We start from the raw sequence: 22,791 nt of genomic DNA on the forward strand, positions 1-22,791 counted from the left end.
ACAAATTACTTCCTATTTTGTGATCTGCATATCATAATCTTTAATTTGCAGAGTTGTCATGTATGGTAGATGTATTATGTTAAATGTATACTGTATAGTACCTGGCAAATTATGGTCTCCAGGAGTAGCTGTTTTAATTAAACCAAAGAAAATAATTATTGTTTACCAGACCACAAGACATGATATAGTAGAGCCTTAATAGTTGTTTGAATACTTTTTAACTGACCGTGAAATGAGCTGCCTAATATTGATTTTGGCTCAGTACTTAGTACCTATGTGCCGTGGGCAAGATTCTTCATCTGTGTAAGGCTTAGTAACCTCATCTTTAAAATGGGTATTACAGTAATACCTGTGAGCAGGTTTATGAGAATTAAGTGGGGCAATGCATAAGCACTTCTCTTAATACCAGTACATATTGTGAGCTCTTTATTGAGCTCTTTACTTGAATTATTATTCAATTTTTTAAAAAATATTGAGTGGTTTCATGGGTGTATACGTATTTAAACTTTTCAAATTATACCGTATAGTGGTTTGTAGGTGAATTACACGTAGTCTATATAGCAATACTCAGTCATACATTCACACCTTTACAGTATTATACTGATTATATTCAATGCTAATGCCCAGGAGCATTCCCAACCTGGATTGAATTAGTTATGGTGGTGCCTTTTTAAGAAAATGACAAGCTTGAGATATGTTTTTAAAAATTAAAACAACTTTCTTGCAGTAACATTCTTGTGAAAACATAGCCGTAATCCCAGCAACTCCAGAGGCTGAGGCAGGAGGATTTCAAGTTCAATCAAGTTCAGCCTTAGCAATTTGGTAGGACTCTATCTCAAAAATAAAAAGGACTGGGGATGTAGCTCAGTTTTAAAGCACCCCTGGGTTCAATTCCCAGTACCAAAACATATACAAACACACATAAACACACAGCATATTTTACAAATCGATTTTTTAAAAGATATACATATACTAAAGCTATAGTGTCAGAGTTGTTCAGTTGTATTAGTAGATATGTCACATACCAGGGGTAAGGAGCCAGTAGGTTGCTTAACTAGACCTTCTTAGTGATGTATTAAGATCATATCCCAGTCAGGTGTGGTGCCTGTAATCCCAGCAACTTGAGAGGGGGAGGCAGGAGGATCACTGAGTATAGCCTCAGCAAATTAGCAAGGCCTAAAGCAACTTAGTGAGACCTTGTCTCAAAAAAAAAAAAAAAAAAAAAAAAAAAAGGCTGGGGGATGATATAGCTCACTGGTAAAGCATACCCCTGGGTTCAGTCCCCCATAATGACACCCGTCAACTCCTGCAATTCATACCTCATTAGAGCTGGAAGGGATCTGGGAGGTCCTTTAGTTGGTCATCCCCCATATTTTACAGAAGGTTCCTAATGACTGACTCAAAGTCCCATAATTCGGAACTTCTAACTTCCACACTAAAATGTCTTAGTCTTTGTCAATAATAATTAGGAAGAAAGAAAGACTACACTATATATTTGGAAGAGGGATAAAATTTGGCTATTAAAAAAAAAAAGCTACTCTGAGCTGGTGCAGCTCATTGGTAGAGTGCTTGCCTAGTATGCTCAAGGTATTGTGTTCATTTCCCAGGACTGGCCCCCCTCAAAAAATTTTTAAATAACTAATTAATATGTTTTTTTTAAAAAAAGTAGTATTAAGAAGGGCCTTTTAGGGGCTGGGGATATAGCTCAGTTGGTAGAGTGCTTGCCTTACATGCACAATGCCCAGGTTCATGCCCAACACCACAAAAAAGACGGGAGGAGGGCTGATAAATACACTGAGGATCATGCTTAAAATAATACTGCATTTTATTAATGACTTACCAGAGATAGCCACTGATCAGTCATGATCAAATTACCTAAATATTTTCTTTTATTATATTTATAAGTAAAACATTATGCTTTCCTATTACACAAGAAAAAACATTGAAAACATGCTAAAATTTCACAAAGAAAGTCCTTTTTTGGTTTCTTAGTTTTTTCAAATAATTGTCATTATTATGTATGAAAATTACTTACATTAGTACACATTGCATGGTTCAATAGTTCACAACTTTTTGTTCAAAGGATCCCTTTATACTTTTAAAGAAATCACCAAAGACCTCAGAGGACTTTGGGTTTATTTGACTTTTATCCGTTGACATTTATCATTTTGAAAAATTGTTGAGAATTAAATATTTAAGGTAATAAACCAACTGCAAGTTAATATAAATAAAATTTTTATGAAAAGTCATTGTATTTCTAAAAATTGAATAAAAGTGACATAATTTTTACACTTTTGAAAATCTCTCTACTATCTAATTTAATGGAAAATAAAAGAATTCTTATGTCTTCTCCTTCTGCATTTAGCCTTTCAATGCAGAGTATGAAGAAGATCTAGCCCCACACAGATCTGTAGTTGGAAAAGGGAAGGAGTATGTTAATAGTTTTTCCAGATAATTATGAATATTTTTCTTTGATACTAAACCAGAACTTGACAAGTGGTAGATTCCTAAAGGCTAATATCAGTGTCGAATCTGAAGCAATTTTCTGAACACATTTCATTATATGATATAAAAAAATCATGTTTATATCACCACTGATCTCATCATAAGTCTTTAAGCATTGAGAATCTGTCAAACTTGTGATGACTGATATTTTTCCAAATTTTAAATTTTTATTTGAAAACTCATATTTTGTTATTGACAGTTAATGCTGTTAGACCTGTTCTTGAAGTGGTAGGCTTATTTTTATCCATTTTGGAGAAAAGATCCCTGCCAAATACTCAAATGAAAAATGTGACTGATTCAGTATACAATGCAAACAATTGCAGTTTTTCTTCAATATGACCATCATACTTAGGTATGCAGTATGAAACCTCTATGTACGCTTTCCATTTGTCACGTAGAGTATTAAATTATATCAAGAGTCAAGCTTTAATTAAAAATAATAATTTTTACTTATTCAAGAGGGACATTCTTAAGTAAAACTGGCTTTCACCCCCCCCCCTCTACTGGGGATTGAATCCAGAGTTGCTTTACCACTGAGACACATCCCCAGCCCTTTTTATATTTTATTTTGAGACAGGGTCTCACTAAGTTGCTTAGGGACCTGCTTAGTTGCTAAGGCTGGCCTTGAACTTGTGATCCTCCTGCCTCAGCCTCCTAAGTCAATGGGATTACAGGTATATGCCCCGTGCTGAGCCCAAACTGGCATTTTTATAGTCAGTATTGGCAACAGTCACATTTTATCGAGTTCATCCAATTCATTGTAAGTTGTTTGACATTCAGAACCACTTTGAATCACTATATTGTTCATAGAAAAATAAAAAGTAATGTTTGTTGAGCATCTACTGTGTGTGAAGCATGTTCTTTTTGCTTTACTTGTTTTAGCTCAACATTATTCCTACCTTATGAAGAAAGTAGTAATCTAATATTATCCTTCTTAATGTATTGTTAGAACAAGAGTGACTTTTTCCATTGTTGATTTGTTGGTTTTCATTTGTTCTGTTGTCTTCTTTGTCTTATAGATGTATATTCATCATCTTCCCAAGACATTTTTCCAAGTATCTTTTAAAGCCTGTTTACAAGGGCTTTTAACACTTGTATGTTTAAGGACAGACCTCTAGGGATAATCATGAAATTGATAGTAAATAACCTTGCCCCCCTTTATTCATCAATCTTCCAAGTTAGCTGTATAATCATCTGAAATCTGATTGACTGAGATTATTTCAGGATAATTTATCTTTTCCAAACAGTATATTGTAGTTCAAAGTTCAAGTATTTGGGGAAATACTAGGAAAACACTCAAAAGACCCTGCTTCTACTCTCTTAGAGCTTACAGTATAAGGTTTTTTGTCTGATCTACCTTTGAGTTACAAATACTATCTGTATTCTGATTTGTTATATAGCCGGGTCCAGTGTTTATTTCCAGTATAATTTTAGATTTAAATTTATAGTATCCTCTCAAATGAGGATCATTGTTCTTTTTTAAATATTTTTTTTTAGTTGTAAATGGACACAGTACCTTTATTTTATTTATTTTTATGTGGTGCTGAGGATCAAACCTGGTGCCTCAAAGGTGCTAGGCAAGCTCTCTACCATTGAGCTACAACCCCAGCTCAGAATCATTGTTCTTTGTGTAGGAAAGCTTTGTTGAGTTTACTAGTTCATAAATTATGGTAACCTGACAATGTTTTTACGTATGAAGATTTAGCTAGGTAGCAAAAGAATGTAAGTAAAAGTGTGATTGCTGGAGAAAAGAATTACATACCATCAGATCTTTTTTTATACCCCTGATGCACTTTTGCTGTTTGAAATATTGTGTTTTTATTATCTCTTGTGTTTTGGAGTTCTATTCAGGTTTTTACCCTGAATACATCTTTACCTGTAGTATTATACAGTTAAACTATTAGTCTGTTGACTAACAAATTGGTGTGTGCATATTAATAGACAAATAAATCAATAACACTTTATTCTGAGTAATTCATTGTAGAGAATAATTTTTCAGCAGTTTGATTCAATTGTGACAATTATGTTGGTGCATATGATTGACATTTTTCTCCAGGAAAGCATAGAACACAAGATAACTACATGGGTTTATAAGTCACATAATGTATCACACAAAAGGTCAATAGGTCATAGCCTCTCAGGGTTAGAGATTCTAAAATTCTGTTTCTTCTACCAATCTCTCTCATCTCTATACATATCCAGAAGATTTTTTTCTCCCAGATATGCAGCATTTATTAGAATACAGAATTAAATAATAAAATGAAAAAATGTTGACATATGCTTATTTTGAATTTCTGAGACTTGTTTTATTGGGACTAGGGATTAAAACCAGGGTACCTTACCACTGAGCTGCATTGACAAACCCCCTCACCCTCTTTCTTTTTAATATAAGAGATTCAATCCTGGGGCTTAACCATTGAGCTCAGTAGTCATTTTTATTTACTTTGAGGCAGAATCTCACTGAGTTTTTTAGGATCTTGCTAAGTTGCTGAGCCTGGTCTAGAACTTGTGATCCCTCTGCCTCAGACTTCCACATCTCTGGCAATATAGGCATGTACCACCTTCGCTGGCTTGGGAGACTATTTTGAATCTTTGCTTTAGTAATAAAGAATTACAGTCTAACATTACCAGAAAAAAGCTAAGTAAACTGAAAATAGATTTTGAAAATTGGTCACAGTCCTTCATTTTGGTTGGTTATAGTAATCTTATGATTATAAAATAACCATATAAAAGGTAACTATGATATACAGATTAATTAACTACGATAATATGTCCTCCAAATCTATATTTTTAAAAAGTAATCTTCAACTATAAAATCAAACAAGTCTTCAATTCCTCTTTCCTTTCTCTAATTTGTTGCAAAATAAATACCCCCAATGTAATAGTGTTGACACTTTATGATTGCATAATCATTCACTTTTACATGTTATCTCATTCAATCTTCATAGCAACTCTGTGATCATTCAGATTATATTAGTCTCTTTTGTAAATTAACAACAGTATATTATGCCATTTTCTAAATAAGAAAATGAAGGTACAAAAATTCTAAGTGATTTTGCCCATAGTTATAGGGAAATTGAGTGATTTAACCTAAGTGGACTGGGCATCTCTGACTTCCTATCACTTATGTAAGTTTAAGTAATGAGTCCCAAGGAAACATTTAATCTAGCCTTGACTTTTTGATATCACTTTCTGAGTGATTAGTGTTCATTTCAAATAATCCACAGTCCTACAGAGAGAGACTGCCTGGTAAAGATATAAACCAATCCTTACCCAACTTCTATTTCTTTTTCTTAGTGCATCTCTTGTCTGATGAACTGGTATAGATGTTTCCTTAAAACAAAACAAACATCATGCCTTTTTTTTTTTTTTTTAAATCAGTCCTAGACATCTAGTAACTTAGAAAATCTAAACCCTTTAATTTTTTTAGCTCAAAAATCCAAAAGCAGGAGTGATGCAGAGACTTATTTCATTACTGGTAGATAAAGGAGAAAGTGCTACTATCTTCTCTCCTCTTATTTTCAGTAATAATTAGTAGTATGTATGGGGAAGGTTAATGTTGATAACTCTGGGGGCAAACCCACTGAAGAGCCCCCTTATACTATTATAGTACAGTGTATTTTTAGTGTTTTCCTCCAACTCCTTTAAATATGCATTTTTTTCTTTTTAATTTATACACGATTAACCTGCTTTCAAAGGCCAGCACAGTAGAAGACTAAAAATAATGATCATTACAATTATAACAAATCTTCTGCCTAATACTGTACAGTTTCAAAGCCAGCTTTTACTTACCTTATCACATTTAACCCTTCGGAAAAAAAAAGTCCAGTGAGGTGGTCAGGGCAGAAATTACTCACCTCAATCAATAAACAAGAAATCTGTGGAAAAGAGAAATGACTTTCCTAAGATCAGGAGGGTAGGCAGTACTTGAATCAAGGTCTTCTGGCATCTGGTCCAGGTCTCTTTCCATTATATCACATTGCTTCTGATTGTCAGTGACATTTACTATCATTGCTGTTTTATTACCAGAGGATTTAAGAGTAGAAGAAATGGACTTTTTTCAAGTGAAAACTATTGTGAAAGTAACATGTTGAAATTTAGTCTATGCTTTTTATCTAACTTAGCTTGTTTTTGCTTGTATTAAAGAGAAATAAGTAGATAGACTCAATTGTGACAATTATGTTGGTGCATATGATTGAATAAAAATATTCAGAATTAATGAAGTTTTGCACTTTTTAATTATTAATTAAGTCTTCTAGCCTTTGTACAGTATAATCTCAATATATTTTGATGCAAAAGTAAGAAAACAGAGACCTCTAACCAGACTAAAAGAAAGATAAAATAACCAAACAGTACAATCTGTACAACAATGCACAACTCACATGATTGATAATACCTGGAGAGTTATATGAAATTTCTATTTTCCATTCCAATAGTTGTTTTAAGATAATTAACTTGATTAAACACTTTTGAATTCTAGTTATGTGTAACTCTTGTGCTATTCTCTCTGAATTTATTTGATTTCATCATATATCAATGTAATTCATACCTCCCCCTAATATTCCAAATGATGTTTTTAGTGTGCTAGAGAATTCCATTTTATTCCTAATAATAAAAGAAATTTATTTATATCATCATCACCTAAGTTCCATCATCACCTAAGTGCCATTTTATCTACACCAAGAAAAAACACCCTCTTTGGACTATTTAATATTTTCTTTGTTTCTGGTACTGGAGATGAACCCAGGGTTTCACACATGCTTAGCATTCATTCTACCACTGAGCTACACTCCAGCTCTTAATATTGTTTTAATTCTTCTATATAATAAAAAATGAATGAAATATAAATAACCTGTTGATAGGCAAATTAAATGCCTGACACAGAATATACCATATATAACATGCACTGTAGTAGTTATGTTACCTAAAATTATCATTAATGAATTGTTGCCATATAAACTTGCTTGTATTAGACTTTTTTTTTCAAATTATATTTCATTTTTTATTTTCCTTAAGGTATGCTAATACTGAAACGTAAAAATTTAAATGTATCTTAATTAAAAACAAAAAATGCCTGTAGCAGATACTCTTCATATGTACCCTTACTACCCTGAGAGTTATAAAACTAAGGTATTATTCTACTAATCTAAAAAGTAGCAGATACATACTGGTATTAGAGGGTGTGTGTGATTGCCTTATTTTTGATGTGTTACAGTTTTCTGGAGCCCTGCTCTATCATCTAATGAAAGTTATCGTTGGCTACCGTAATATATATGTACATATACCATATGTAGAAAATCTTCAAGATTCCAAAGCATTCTTGGTAATGTAATATATACTCAGGCTACCAGAGTAAGCTTTCTAATCTAGATTCAAAAATAATGACAAAAACTAAGTCTTTTGTGATACATGGCCACATTTTGTTTATCAATGATGTGTTTACTTTCCACAGATGTGTCTTGCTGAATCAGGGATCTCTTATCCCTGCCACCGACTTACTGTAGGAAGAAGATCTTCACCTGCACAGACTCGGGAGCAGTCAGAAGAAGTAAGCCTGTTTGCTAGCTTTTCAGAAGGCCTATATTCTCCACCCACTTGCCTACTTCCTATTCTTTTTATCTGCCACAACAATGCATTGGTAAAGTTAATGTAGCATGAATAAAGCCTCAGTAAATTCCTGAAGGCAGAAACTTTCCATGCAAGGTTATTGCTAATGTGTTCCTTCATGTTCTGTTAGTTTCATATTTCAATAGACAAAATTCAGATTGATTGTTTGAAATAATTTTTACTTAGAGCTGTCAGGTTAAGAAAGAGTTTTTTTTTTTTTTTTTCTCTGCTGTGTAGTTGACTACATTTATTGGGATTGATTCTGGAGGTCCTTTAACTCATTGAGTTAGAATACCTTCTATGAACCAGATATGTCTGCATTTGGATAATAAAGATGAAAAACAATGTACCTATATGAAGGATAACAGATCTGTAAATTGGTAATGACGACATAATATAAAAACTTTAGTGACAGCAGTACACACAAGGGTGCTGTGGAAACAAAGCAATGAGGCAGATAAGATGGAACATGCTATGTATGTGCCTCTGTATGTCTATTTAGGCCTGTAGGATATTTTTTTAACAATTTTTAAATTTTTACTTATTTATTTATTTTTATATGGTGCTGAGGATTGAACCCAGTGCCTCACACGTGCTGGGCAAGTACTATACCACCGAGCCACAACCCCCGCCCCAGGCCTGTAGGATATTAAAAGGTAATATCTTAATTCTGTTCCATGTCTACAGGTAGTAATTCTATGCCTAACATTGACCTTGGTTATAAGGGGATGGTAAAGCAAACATAGACATTACAGTTTTTTTCATTGAAAAAATATTCAAGCTGGGTCTGGTGGCGCACACTTATAATCCCAACCTTTTTGGAAGGTTGAGGCAGGAGGATCACAAGTTTGAGGCCAGCCTCAGCAACTTTATGAGACCATCAGCAACTTAGCATGACCCTGTCTCAAAATAAAATCTGAAAAGGCTGGGGGGAATAGCTCAGTTGTACAGTGCTCTAAGTTGAATCCCCAATACCAACAACAACAAATTATTCAATCAAAGCTGGGGGTGAATCTCAGTATTAGAGTGCTTATCTAGCATTAGCAGGGCTGGGTTCAGTTGCAGTATTGGGATACTGCAAATACATAAATAAAAAAACAAATACATATACAAAAATAAAAAGTACTTAATGAACTCTTACTATGCACTGTGAGAGGTTATCACCATCATTTTAAATGAATATGAATATATATGCACCCAGCATCAGAGCACCTAAATGTGTAAGGCACACTTTAATAAGGAGTGAAACAGAGTGTAATACAGTAATAGTAGGGGAATTTAATATCCCACTTTCAGATCATCCAAGTCAAAAATTATTGAAGAAACATTAGATTTACACTATATACCTTAGACCACATTGGCCTAAGAGACTAAGTGAAGCTGTAAAGTATTTCCTTTAGGGAAAAAGGTAAGAGTTCTAGACTTAATAAGGAAATAACATCAGAAAGTATGCAGTTCAGAAGAAAATGGATGACATGCATGACTGAAGGAAAGAACAGTCAAACAAAACCTTAAATGAATGCTTAAGAAAGTTATTTAAGGAGAAAAGGCATGACAAACAGATAAATTTATAACTACCCAAAAAATTAACATTGACAGTTATCACAAAAATGTAAGAAAATATTTGAATTATATATTTATTTTAAATCTCTTTAAAAGACAAATACAAAAACCAAAAGATGGCTGGGGTTGTGGCTCAGAAGTAGAGCGCTTGCCTAGCATGCATGAGATACTGGCTTCAATCCTCAGCACCACATAAAAATAAAACAAAGGTATTGTGTCCACCTATAACTAAAAAATAAATTTTTAAAAGAAAAAGAAAAGTTCTTTTTTTTTTTTTTTTTTGAGAGGCACTGTGATTGGGCAAAGGGGAGAGTGGAGAGGGGAGTGAGTATGAAGACAGGAAAGAAATCACTACTTATTTATAATTATTTGCTTATTTAAATTAACTTATTCGAATTTGTTATATATGGCAGCATAACGCCACATAACAAATTTCATTTCAATTCATAGTACACATATAGAGTACAATTTTTCATTTCTCTGGTTGTACACAAAGTAGATTCACATCATTCATGTCGTTATACATGTACTTAGGGTAATGATGTCCATCTCATTCCACCATCTTTTCTACCCCCTTACCCCCTCCCTTCCCCTCTCTCCACACTTGCCCTATCCAAAGTTCATCCATTCCTTCCATGCTCCCCCCAACTTCAGCATCCACATATCAAAGAAAACATTTGGCCTTTGGTTTTTTGGGATTGGCTTACTTCACTTAGCATGATATTCTCCAACTCGATCCATTTACCTAAAAATGCCATGATTTTATTCTCCTTTAATGTTCAGAAATATTCCATTGTGTATATATACCACGGTTTCTTTATCCATTCATCTATTGAAGGGCATCTAGGTTTGTTCCACAGTTTGGCTATTGTGAATTGTGCTGCTATAAACATTCATGGGGCTGCATCACTGTAGTGTGCTGTTTTTAAGTCCTTTGGGTATAAATAGAGGAGTGGGATAGGTGGGTCAAATAGTGATTCCATTCCAAGTTTCCCAAGGAATCTCCATGTTGCTTTACAGATTGGTTGCACCAATTTGCAGTCCCACTAGCAATGAATCAGTGTGCCTTTTCCCCCACATCCTCGCCAACGCTTATTGATGGTTGTATTCTTAATAGCTGCCATTCTGACTGCCATGACATGAAATCTTAGAGTAGTTTTGATTTACATTTCTTTAATTGCTAGAGATGTTAAACCTTTTTCATATATTTGTTCAGTGTCTGTTCAATTCCTTAGCCCATTTATTGATTGGGTTATTTGTTTTTGTTTTGGGGGGGTTTTGGGTGTTAAGTTTTTTGAGTTCTTTATGTATCCCAGAGATTAGTGCTATATCTGATGTGCATGTGGTAAAAATTTGCTCCCATTCTATAGGCTCTCTCTTCACCTCACTGATTTCTTTTGCTGAGAAGCTTTTCAGGTTGAATCCATCCCATTTATTGGTTTTGGTATGATCATCCTTATATTCCAGGGAGATATTCCACTCAACCATGGGGAATAATTATCCTTTTAAAGTGCTATTGAGTCTGGTTTACTAGTATTCTGTTGAAAATATCTCCATCTATGTTCATCTATGCGGGTCTATAATTTTCTTATTTTCCTTGTCTGACATCAAGATAATGATGAAACTATATAATGAGTTTGCAAGTATTCTATCCTTAAGACATTTAAGAACTGGTATTCATTCTTTAAATGTTTGTAGGATTCAGTAGTGAAACCACTAGGACCGGGCCTTTTTATTACTGATTCAATCTCTTTACTCTTTATTCGTCTATTCAGATTTTCCATTTCTTCATTACTCAGTCTTGGTAGGTTGTGTACATCTAGGAATTTACCTATTTATTCTAGTGTATCCAATTTATTGGACAGTACAGTGGACCTCCGTTATCTGTAGGGGATATGTTCTAAGACCCCCAATGGATGCCTGAAATTTTGAATAGTACCAAACGAGATGTGTGTGTGTGTGTGTGTGTGTGTGTGTGTGTATAAATAAATAAATAAATAAATAAAACTATGTGTCCGCCTACATTCCCATACTTAAATTTAATGCCTTTTCCATCTGAACTAAATAAACACTTATCAGACACTGTGGGCATAACTTTTATAGTTTGAAGTGTGACAGCAAAATTCATAGGAATTTCTTTTTCCTTTTTCAAAGTTTAATGGAAGAGTCATTCTTATTGCAAATCTTAGCAACTACAGCATACAATTTTTTTTCTTTCCTTAACTCTTACCTTTTTCCCTGAAGGAAATACTTTACAGCTTCACTTAGTCACTTAGGCCAATGTGGTCTAAGGTATATAGTGTAAATCTAATGTTTCTTCAATAATTTTTGACTTGGATGATCTGAAAGTGGGATATTGAATTCCCCTACTATTACTGTATTACATACACTCTGTTTTACTCCTTATTAAAGTGTGCCTTACACATTTAGGTGCTCTGATGCTGGGTGCATATATATTCATATTCATTTAAAATGATGGTGATAACTTCTCACAGTGCATAGTAAGAGTTCATTAAGTACTTTTTATTTTTGTATATGTATTTGTTTTTTTATTGATGTATTTGCAGTATCCCAATACTGCAACTGAACCCAGCCCTGCTAATGCTAGATAAGCACTCTAATACTGAGATTCACCCCCAGCTTTGATTGAATAATTTGTTGTTGTTGGTATTGGGGATTCAACTTAGAGCACTGTACAACTGAGCTATTCCCCCCCAGCCTTTTCAGATTTTATTTTGAGACAGGGTCATGCTAAGTTGCTGATGGTCTCATAAAGTTGCTGAGGCTGGCCTCAAACTTGTGATCCTCCTGCCTCAACCTCCTAAAATGCTGGGATTATAAGTGTGCGCCACCAGACCCAGCTTGAATATTTTTTCAATGAAAAAAACTGTAATGTCTATGTTTGCTTTACCATCCCCTTATAACCAAGGTCAATGTTAGGCATAGAATTACTACCTGTAGACATGGAACAGAATTAAGATATTACCTTTTAATATCCTACAGGCCTGGGGCGGGGGTTGTGGCTCGGTGGTATAGCACTTGCCCAGTATGTGTGAGGCACTGGGTTCAATCTTCAGCACCATATAAAAATAAATAAGTAAAAATTTAAAAATTGTATGCTGTAGTTGCTAAGATTTACAATAAGAATGACTCTTCCATTAAACTTTGAAAAAGGAAAAAGAAATTCCTGTGAGTTTTGCTGTCACACTTCAAACTATAAAAGTTATGCCCACCGTGTCTGATAAGTCTCCACTCTGCTCTCCCCTCTCTCTTCCCTATGGTTTCCTTTCTATTTATATGAGCCATCTCCCCCACCCCCTCTAGTTTCCTCGAATGAGAGAAAACATTCATCCCCTGACTTATTTCACTTAGCATGATGTCCTCCAGTCCTATAAGTTTACCAGCAAGTAATATAATTTTATAGAATGGGAATTTCTTAAATGCTAGAACCATATTTTATCTCTGTATTCCTAACTTTTAACTTGTGCCTCAGCATAATAGGTAGTTGGTGAATGTCTGCTTCAGGGCACATCTACTTCAATTATAAGCTTGCTTTAATGACAGTTACATGTTCTAAGTTTTTGTCTCAAACTGTTTGGTTATCATCCCCTCCAGGAAGTTTTCTCTGATTCTTCCTACCTCTAATAAATTAGGTACTTTCCTCTGAATTTACTTGTTTTATTACTTATCACTCTATATTATAATTATCTGTATAGTGCTTATAAAGAAGACAGACTATCTTTCACACAAGTCCAAATGTTGGGCTTTATAAATGTTTGTTGAATGATAAAGAGACTAAATGAATGCAATATATAGCTGAAATAGAATGTTTTAAATGTTAGGTGTTTTTAAAATTCTGAATAAATAGCTTCTAGATTTAAAGAATCTTCGAGCTTTCATGACTGATACCAAGATATTATCTGTTCTCCTCAGCAAATATTAATGGGAAAAAAAAAGATTATTTATCTCACTTTTTAGAAAAAGCTTTTCCTAACCTGTTAGATGTCTGATAAGAAAATGTGAAAAGATTGGGAGTTCCTTATACATAATTAAGTACCTCATTCTTGCAGATACTTCAATAATTCATATTTGAAATATACGTTTTTCAACAAAATTGGCTTTTTATATACCTCCCTTTAAAGATGATATGGTTGTAGGATTTCATTTTCTAGGATTTTTAAAATTTATTTTTTTATTGTAGATGGACACAATATCTTTATTTATTTTTATGTGGTGCTGAGGATTGAACCCAGCACCCCTTACGTGTGAGGCAAGCACTATCGCTGAGCCTGAACCCCAGCCCCAGCTCCTCTTTTTCTAGGATTTTAAGAGATTGGGATATTCTATTTTTTGTGATGACTGAATGAATAATGGGTTATAGAGTCACATAGAGAAAGTAAAAATTATATTGTTAAGAAAAGAGGATATTATTTGATTGAAAACTGAATTTGGAGAAAGAGAATTTGGAAAAGGAAGATAGATGTGGGACAGTAAGATAAAAGGGATAGAAAAGAAAAAAGGAATAGTCCTCTCCCATGTCCCTTAACCCTGATATTTATTAACCTTATGCTTCTCAGGGAGAGATGAATCCTAGACAGAACTAAGGGAGAGGTAAATCCTAGGTAAAACAAAGTAAAGGGTAGATGATAATTTAGCTGACAGAGGATGTAAGGTTGTCATGCTGGTCCTTTGCTTATTCCACTTACCTGTGCATGGTAAAGCATTGTAAAGGAACACATAGTGGATCTTGTAGATTTGAACCTTTACTTCTTTAAGCCACAAAGTTAAAGGGAAAGTCATGCTGAGGATATTTGAAACACAGAAGGAATTCAAGGGCAATTGTCTTATAGTGTATTGTTTGAAAAGGAAACTTCTTCCTTTAAAATAAGAAGGGGTGGGGCTGGGGTTGTGGCTCAGCAGTAGAGCACTTGCTTGGCAAGTGCTAGACCCTGGGTTGGATCCCCCGCACCACATAAAAATAAATAAGTGAAATAAAAATATTGTGCCCAACTACAACTAAAAAATAAATATTTAAAAAAAGAAGGGGTCTTGAATTTTTTTTAAGAGAGAGGGAGAGAGGGAGAGAGAGAGAATTTTTTTAAAATATTTATTTTTTAGTTTTTCGGTGGACACAACATCTTTGTTTGTATGTGGTGCTGAGGATCGAATCCGGGCCGCACGCATGCCAGGCGAGCGCGCTACCACTTGAGCCACATCCCCAGCCCGGGTCTTGAATTTTTAAGCTGTTGAATAGCATAAACAAGGAGGAGATCCAGCTCTACAGAACAAAGGGAGGGTTAGGATTGTGTATAGAACCAAGACTTTTATGAGAAATAATGGTAGAGTCAGAATAGCAAGTTAATGGCTTAAGATAAACACCACTCATTAATGCATGAACAAATATATTTCTTATTTACCTTGTCTATTGAAAGAATTGGACTGTCTTAAAGACAAGAGAAAAAATATCATCATTCTGGGCATTAATACTTGAGTATGGCTTGACTTGGTGGTGCATGCCTATAATCCCAAGGGCTGGGAGGCTGAGTCAGAAGGATTGCGAGTTCAAAGCCAGTCTCAGCAATGGTGAGGCACTTAGCACCTCAATGAGACCCTGTCTCTACATAAATACAAAATAGGGTTGGGGATGTGATTCAGTGGTCAAGTGCCCCTGAGTTCAATCCCCAGTACCAAAAAAAAAAAATTAAAAGGATTGGAAATGTATAAAACACCCCTGGGTTCAATCCCTAGTACAAAGAAAGAAAGAAAATGCTTTTACTTTTACCTGCCAAATATAGGTTAGTATGATCTTTTTGAGAAACATAGCTTACTTTGATTCTGATTTTTCCAGGTGTACCTATTTCCTTATTTATTGAGCTCTTAGTTGTGTACTATAGGCTGAGGGTAAAACAAAGATACCTGTCTTCCTTGAGTTTATAAGTGTCCTTCATTTTTTTATCAGTCTCCAACCTTTGGTTTACAGGTTTTATACCAAGTTTAGAAATGTTTATGAGCCTAAAAATAAAAAATATTAAGCATTACTCTAGTAAAGGTGACTTCTTATTTGATAAAACTTTTATAAAACTAATGTCCTACTGTGATCATATAACTTTAAAATTTGATATGCTAAAGTCAATATGTATCTAATCAGGACTTTTCTTAAATAGCAAAGCACCGATGTTCATATGGTTAGTGATAGCGATGGAGATGACTTTGAAGATGCTACAGAATTTGGGGTGGATGATGGAGAAGTATTCGGCATGGCGTCATCTGCCCTGAGAAAATCTCCAATGAGTGAGTATTAATAGCTCTTTGGGGCCAACATTATAATCTCCCTTTTAGTATTCAAACTTAAAAGAAACAATGAACTGGAAACCCTTTTACTGATCCTTAGGTTTGGAGAGAGAAAATAAAATGAGTGGTCATTCTTCATTAGAATCAGAGCCTTTCAGTTTTATTAAGCCTAGAAATTCTCAACACATTAGTAAAAATTATCCAAAAAAAGGAATGTAACTTATTTCATATGTATAGTTCTGACTCTCTCTCTCTCTTCACTTGAAACCTAGAGATTGATTAAGAGGCAACTGTAATTTCTGTGACTGGTACTTGTTCCCCTCATCTGTCAGAGATATCAGTGTGAAGACTAGTAATACTACTTTTTCATTTGCCGGTACCCATCTTTGGAAGGGAAAACAAAAGTAAAGTAAATGTACCATCTTTCTAATTTGCACTTGTGAAATGCATACTATAGAAAAAAAGAAATGCTTTATGCAAAATGATCATTAAAGTAAATTCATAAATGGCCCATTTGCTCCATGAAATTAGGGACATCCTGTGGGCATAAATACATGTAGTATTTACATAAAATTAACAATTTTCAAACCTCATTGTTTGAATGGGGTATTTAAAATAACTTCATATTTTTCATATAATTTAATCACAAATGTCTATTTCAAGAAAACATTGAAATCCTAATTGACAACTGGCACGTATTTTAGATGCTTAACAGGATTGTATCTTTTAATTTCCAAAATTTATGAGCCTGAAATTTTTTAAAGGTTCTTTTTGATTCTGGTTTGATGAAAGCTTCTAATGTATATAGAGTTAAAATGTTCCCTCAGATATATCGCAGAAGCTAAAACTTAATTTTATTTCCTCTTTATTGATTAAATATATTTCTTATATGTGGGATTAGATGTTATGTGGTTTGTTTTTTGTGTCTATTTGTTTTTTTTTTTTGTTTTTGTTTTTGTTTTTTCTTTTGTTTGTTTTTTAGTGCCAGAAAACGCAGAAAATGAAGGAGATGCCTTATTACAGTTTACAGCAGAGTTTTCTTCAAGGTAGGGTTAGGACATTAACTATATAAAATTAATGTTCTTTTATGCTACTGTGGTTTTCTTTTAGGCCAATTTTAATCATAAATTGTTTAAAATTTCTCCTCAAAGGATATATTTATCAATTTATGTAGTGCTGATAGAGAAACACATTGTTTAGTGTGAGATAACTAATACATCATTTATGCCACTTCACTATATCTTTATAGAAGTTTAAGAAATTGATCACTAATTTTAATATATTTATTATATTCCCCCAAAGGAATACCATACAGGTTATGATTTTTAGTATATACTAGAATAGACAAACCAACCCACACACACAAAAAAAATCTGTAAAACAATGTTAAGTAAAAGGATAATTTAAAATTTTTAAATGGAAGTGAATTTTTTTCTTTTGATTTTTATTTTGGAGTTCTTTACCATTTCTTTTTTTAAAACTCTAATATAATGTTTTACGTACCTGGGGGAGTGCTGAGGTATTAAAATATAAAGAGGATTACTATTTAACCTTCAGTTTGATATAAAGTATATTTCTCTTCCGTGTTATTTTCTGATGAAATATAATATTGGCACTATAAGAAACCATTTCCCCCTTTTGCATTGGAATTTTTAAATAAGTGAACTAAAGTGGGAACTTAAAATTAACATAATAGTATAATCTTACTTTTATAAGTGAGTAACCAAGAATTTGCTCCTTATAATTGAGCAAATTCATGGTTACTCATAACTTTCTTTTTCCTTTCTTTCTTTTTTTTTTTTGGTACTGGGAATTGACTCCAGGGTTGCTGTACCCCTCAGCTACCCCCCCCCCCCCCAGTCCTTTTCATTTCTGTTTTGAGACAGAGTCTAGCTAATTTATTGAGACTGGCCTCAAACTTGTGATACTCATGCCTCAGCCTCCTGATCTGCTGGGCTTACAGGTGTGCACCACCACACCCAGCTCATAGCACTTTGGAAATTCACTTGCTAGATAGTGTTCTAATATTAGTATAGACCAGGAAGAATTGAAAAAAGTAATGAAGCTCACTTCCAAGCTTTTAAAAACATAGTTTAATATTTGGTCTGCAATAGACATTAGCCCAACTTTACCTAGCCCATTGATTAGACTTGAGAATTTTGAAATGAATTTGAAATGTATATTAACTAATAGACTTAATTTTTCCTGTAGATATGGTGACTGCCATCCTGTATTTTTTATTGGCTCATTAGAAGCTGCTTTTCAAGAGGCCTTCTATGTGAAAGCCCGAGATGTAAGTGCAATCTTGCCTGTTCTGTTTAAAAATACAACCCACATGTTTACCACTAGGCCTGAGGCAATGCTTAATGTTTTCTATTTTTGTTTTGAGGTTGAAGTCTTGATTTTGCTTCTGGTTCATCAATTAGGTGAAGACCTAATCTTCACCAAGATGCCCATTTCAAAGGGAGGATTAGTGTAATAGAGTACTGCTGGTCTTTATAGAAGACATGTCAAATTCTATATTAGGGGTTTTTTTTATAGGGGGGAAAGCAAACATACTGACAAGGGACCTGGCTATAATTTAGTATTCTTTTTAGTTACATGAATGAGAAGTTCTTGATACAGGATTTGCCCATAAGTCTTTTCTCAAAATTATTATTCCGTGTAATAATTATCTGTGAGGCCTGTTTTCCCAGACCCCTAGTGAGTGTCTGAAACCTTGGATAGTATGAAACCACACACACACACACACAGGGTGAGCATCACTATTCCAACAATCTAAAATCCAAAATGGAGTGTTTCATATTTTAGATTTTTGGATTAGGTATTCTCAACCAGTGAAGTCTATCTAAATTTCCAAATCTGAAAAACTCCAAAATATAAAACACTTCTGGTCCTAAGCATTTTGAATAAGAGATACTCTGGGCTGGGTGGTGTGTTCTGGGGAAGGTGTTATAATTAAAGAAGGCAAAGAATTTTGAAAATAGAGTTTAATTGTGCCTCTGAGTCCTCTGTATACTAATTTATATTAAATTCTGATGTAAAGAAAATTCGTTTTAAAACAAATATTTTTAAGATTTAATTCCAAAATGGTAATTAGTAATCAAAGCTAGAGGTATGTCTGACAGATAATGAAGCAAATTAAGGAGCAAATTGTTCTTTACCCTTAAAGGTGAAGTACCCCTTAACAATTAAATCTATGTAAGTACCTATTATTTTTAAGGAAATGCATCATTCTGTTTATATATTTATGGTTTCATAAATGAAGGTTTATGGAAAATACTACAAAACAAATAGAATGTTTTCTAACATCTTTTAATGATTAACTTTCTAATACATACTCTGCATTTTTTATGTTAAGTTTGAGTGAATGTGTTTGTGGGTATTTAATACAATTGAGTCATTACAATCCTTTTATAATCGGTTTTTACTTTTTAATATCATACAACCATTTCTTCTATATTATTTATAGTGTTTTAACTTTTTACTATTAAACAATTCAATATAGGAGGCAGTAGAAGTAATAATACAGTAAAAATTCATCTAGATTTATTAATAATGAAATTTTTTTCCATATGTGCTTTTTTCATATATAGGCATCCCAAACTCTGAATGCTTTGAAAAGTTTGCTATAATCTGACAAAACAACAACATTTGTAAATTAATTATTTAAATTTGGATTTATAATTTTGGTGACTATTTTTAGATGACTTTTTATTTTAATTCTTCAGTGATGAAAAATGGCAAATGTTGACTTCAGCATTAAGTAAATTTTGCAGATATAGCTTGGTAGTAGAGTGTATGCTTAACATGCATGGGAACCTGCATTTATCCCCAGCACCACACACTCACAAAATTACTTCTTAAAATTCATACAAACAAATGGAAAATAAATACAAATAACTAAAACAAAAGTTTTAAAGTTATTAAAACCAAAACCACATAAAACATTTAGTAATCTCATATTCATTATTTTTGACCGAACCTTTTGAAAGTACATTATAAGCATCACACTTTACCCCTGAAAGCTTCAGCATGTATTTTACAAAAGTCGTGATACTCGCACTTAATCACATGAAAAAAATTAACAATCATTCTTTAATATCCAATACATATTCAAACTTCAGTAGTTGTCCCCAGAATATAGATAGTTTTTAGTGGTTTTTTGAACCACACTCTTCTGAACGATCATAAATTGTATTTGAATGTTAGATTTCCTAAGTCTGTTTTAAGCAAGCATCAGCTCTCCCTTTTTTTCCATGACATTTGCTTTGTGAAGAAATCAGGCCAGATGACTTGTAGATTGTTCCAAATTCTGGATTTGTGTGATTGTTTCCTTGTGAAATTATTTACCTTGTTCCTCAGTCTGTATTTCCTGAAAAAAATTTGATATTAGTTCTAAAAACTTTTTTAGATTCAGGTATTCACTTTTTATAAGAATTCTTTGTAAGTAATGCTAAATATTATAACACAGATTTTAATGATTGTGGAATCTTTCATTGTATGGCCATGCTATTATATTTATTTACACTGTTGGTCATAAACATATTTGAGTATCTAATTATAGATTTAAATAGTCTATTTTTCAACTCATTCCTCAATAAAAGTGTATTTGGATATATTTGTTTCTGCTTTCAAGCAAGATTGCTAAGCAAATGTTAGGGCCTTTCATAATTTAAACTAATTAGATATTTGAAAAATCCTATTTCAAATGCTTTTTAAGATATACTATGTATACTTCACACATTATAGTTTTAAATGCAGAGATTTAAATATACAGTATATTATAAACAAAAAAACTTTCACTAAGTATCTTGTACAGTAAATTGGCATTTAGATTTATTCTCACTGATAATCCCCAAAGGAGCATAAGCTCTTATTTATTAAATCCTGGGTATTTCTAATGAAACAATTGATAGTTTGGTTTTTATTAGTGTCTAGGTGTTTTAGAAAATGAAAGTCATTGGCTTATACAATTAAATGTTTTGCTTCATATTAAATTCCTACCAAAATTCACTAACCTATCTGGTTTGCTAACATGTCTTTATTTTTCTCCCCTTGTTCAGGGTTTTTTCCTTTTCTCATTTCTCATTTTCAAGTTAGAGAACAGTTTATGCATAATTCATTACATTTTCTCTAAATTAAGTAAAATGTAACCCTATGATGGATAAACAATCTAAAATTAAATCTAAGCTAGTACATTTAATATAGCCATCAAAATATATTGTACATATCCCTTTTTAGTTGTATGTGTATAGTATAATAATAATAATGCTGTGATTTCTATAAGGCTCTGTGGTTTATAAAACATTTCATATATGTTTTATATATGTGTATTATATATAAGTATATATATGATTATTATATATATAATATATATATATTACACATATATATGATTATTTGAAACCTATTACAAACCTGTGAGATAGGGACATTTAGTACCCATAGTCTCATTTTAGAGATGAGGAAACTCTGAAAATCTACATGACTTACTCAGACATGTTAACAGTAAGTAGTAGTGGCCAAATCTGAGCTCATACGTTCCAGGATAGGTAAGTATGGTTTACTCTATGATAATATTTCAGTTTTGACTGCTACCTACTATACTTTATAATTCAGTTATCAAACTTCATCTCTACTTTTCATATTTCACCTTTGAGAATTAAGACAAATCTTATTCAATATTATTTTTAAAATATTCTGAAAGAACCATTTTTAAGAAAACAGTTTACTGGTGTTCAAACATTCTAAGGCAAGTTTGACTGATACTGTGGCACTCTTACTAAATTTCTTTCCTCTTAAATATCACATGTTTAATTTAAACTGTGGGAGGCACATTAATTTTACCAGGGCAACAGATGAGTCTCGTACCGCTTTCTTCAATGAAAGTGAGAAATTGAGTTCCAAGAGTAAATAAAAACAAGATTGAAGGTTTAAATCCTCTGCTAGGCTTTTTGAACTTATATACTCATTAAATGTTTATTGGAGTGGTGGGATTACAAAGGATTTGGGGAGCTTCATCAACTGGTATATAGTTAATCACTAAGTAAAACACTACATTTGATAAAGTGTTTCTCACGATGCCACATTCAATCCATCTTAATGAAAACTGCTTCACAGTGATTTCATTTGAGAGTACTTGTTGGTGAGAGTGTTCATAATTTTCTTCCTTTTTCTTGAGGAATTTGCAGTACTGTCCAAAGCAAAGCTCCAACTTCAGCAAAGCAGATGTTCTAAAGTTCTGTGTTTGTTTTAAGTGTATCATGACGAAAGTTTTGACTTCTGTTAACAGGTTGATCAACTTTATGATTTCCTTCCTTGCTCTTAACTATGAAGGATGCTCATCCAGTTGAAAGTTATAAATATTTATCACATGCCCCCTAAGGATCTGGGATATAGAGATTTCCTGCCCTCGATAATCTGGCAGAGAGAAGACAATATAAAACAGATCCATATAATACAATTTGCTATAAGGAGTTCTTCATCTACCATAGAAGTTCTGGCAGCAGGGGGGTGATTTCTAGAGGAGATAACAATGATATGAATCCTAAAAGATTAAAAAAACACTTAGGCAAGTAACAGAATTCTGTAAAAATTTAAAATAAGTTCAATGACAGATTAAAATGAGGGAAATAAAATCAGTTTGTTATTAGTGGAGCAAAAATAAATAAATAAAAACCCAGTTGCTTTGCACGGAATGGAACTGGGAAAATCACTAAGGGCCACTCATGGAGGGGACTATGATTCTCTAGCATTAGCTGACATTTAAAAAATATTTTTAGTAGATCTTGTAGTGTATCTTTAGATAAGTGAGAACCAGTG

General features: G+C 33.2%; 1 protein-coding gene across 2 annotated transcripts in view; it reads left to right on the forward strand.

The window, feature by feature from the left end:
* Faf1 (Fas associated factor 1) overlaps positions 1–22,791 on the forward strand; it is a 287,958-nt gene that overhangs the window by 140,186 nt on the left and 124,981 nt on the right. For both annotated transcript variants that reach the window (XM_046468956.2, XM_058570760.1), the window contains exons 7-10: positions 7,958–8,053; positions 15,840–15,966; positions 16,949–17,012; positions 18,178–18,259. In XM_046468956.2, the coding sequence (XP_046324912.2) occupies positions 7,958–8,053; positions 15,840–15,966; positions 16,949–17,012; positions 18,178–18,259 (369 nt within the window). The remainder of the gene's footprint in view (positions 1–7,957; positions 8,054–15,839; positions 15,967–16,948; positions 17,013–18,177; positions 18,260–22,791) is intronic.

Source organism: Marmota monax, unplaced genomic scaffold (assembly GCF_021218885.2).
Source record: "Marmota monax isolate L192 unplaced genomic scaffold, Marmota_monax_Labrador192_F-V1.1 WCK01_AAM20220418_F8-fsc00008, whole genome shotgun sequence".
NCBI lineage: Eukaryota > Metazoa > Chordata > Mammalia > Rodentia > Sciuridae > Marmota > Marmota monax.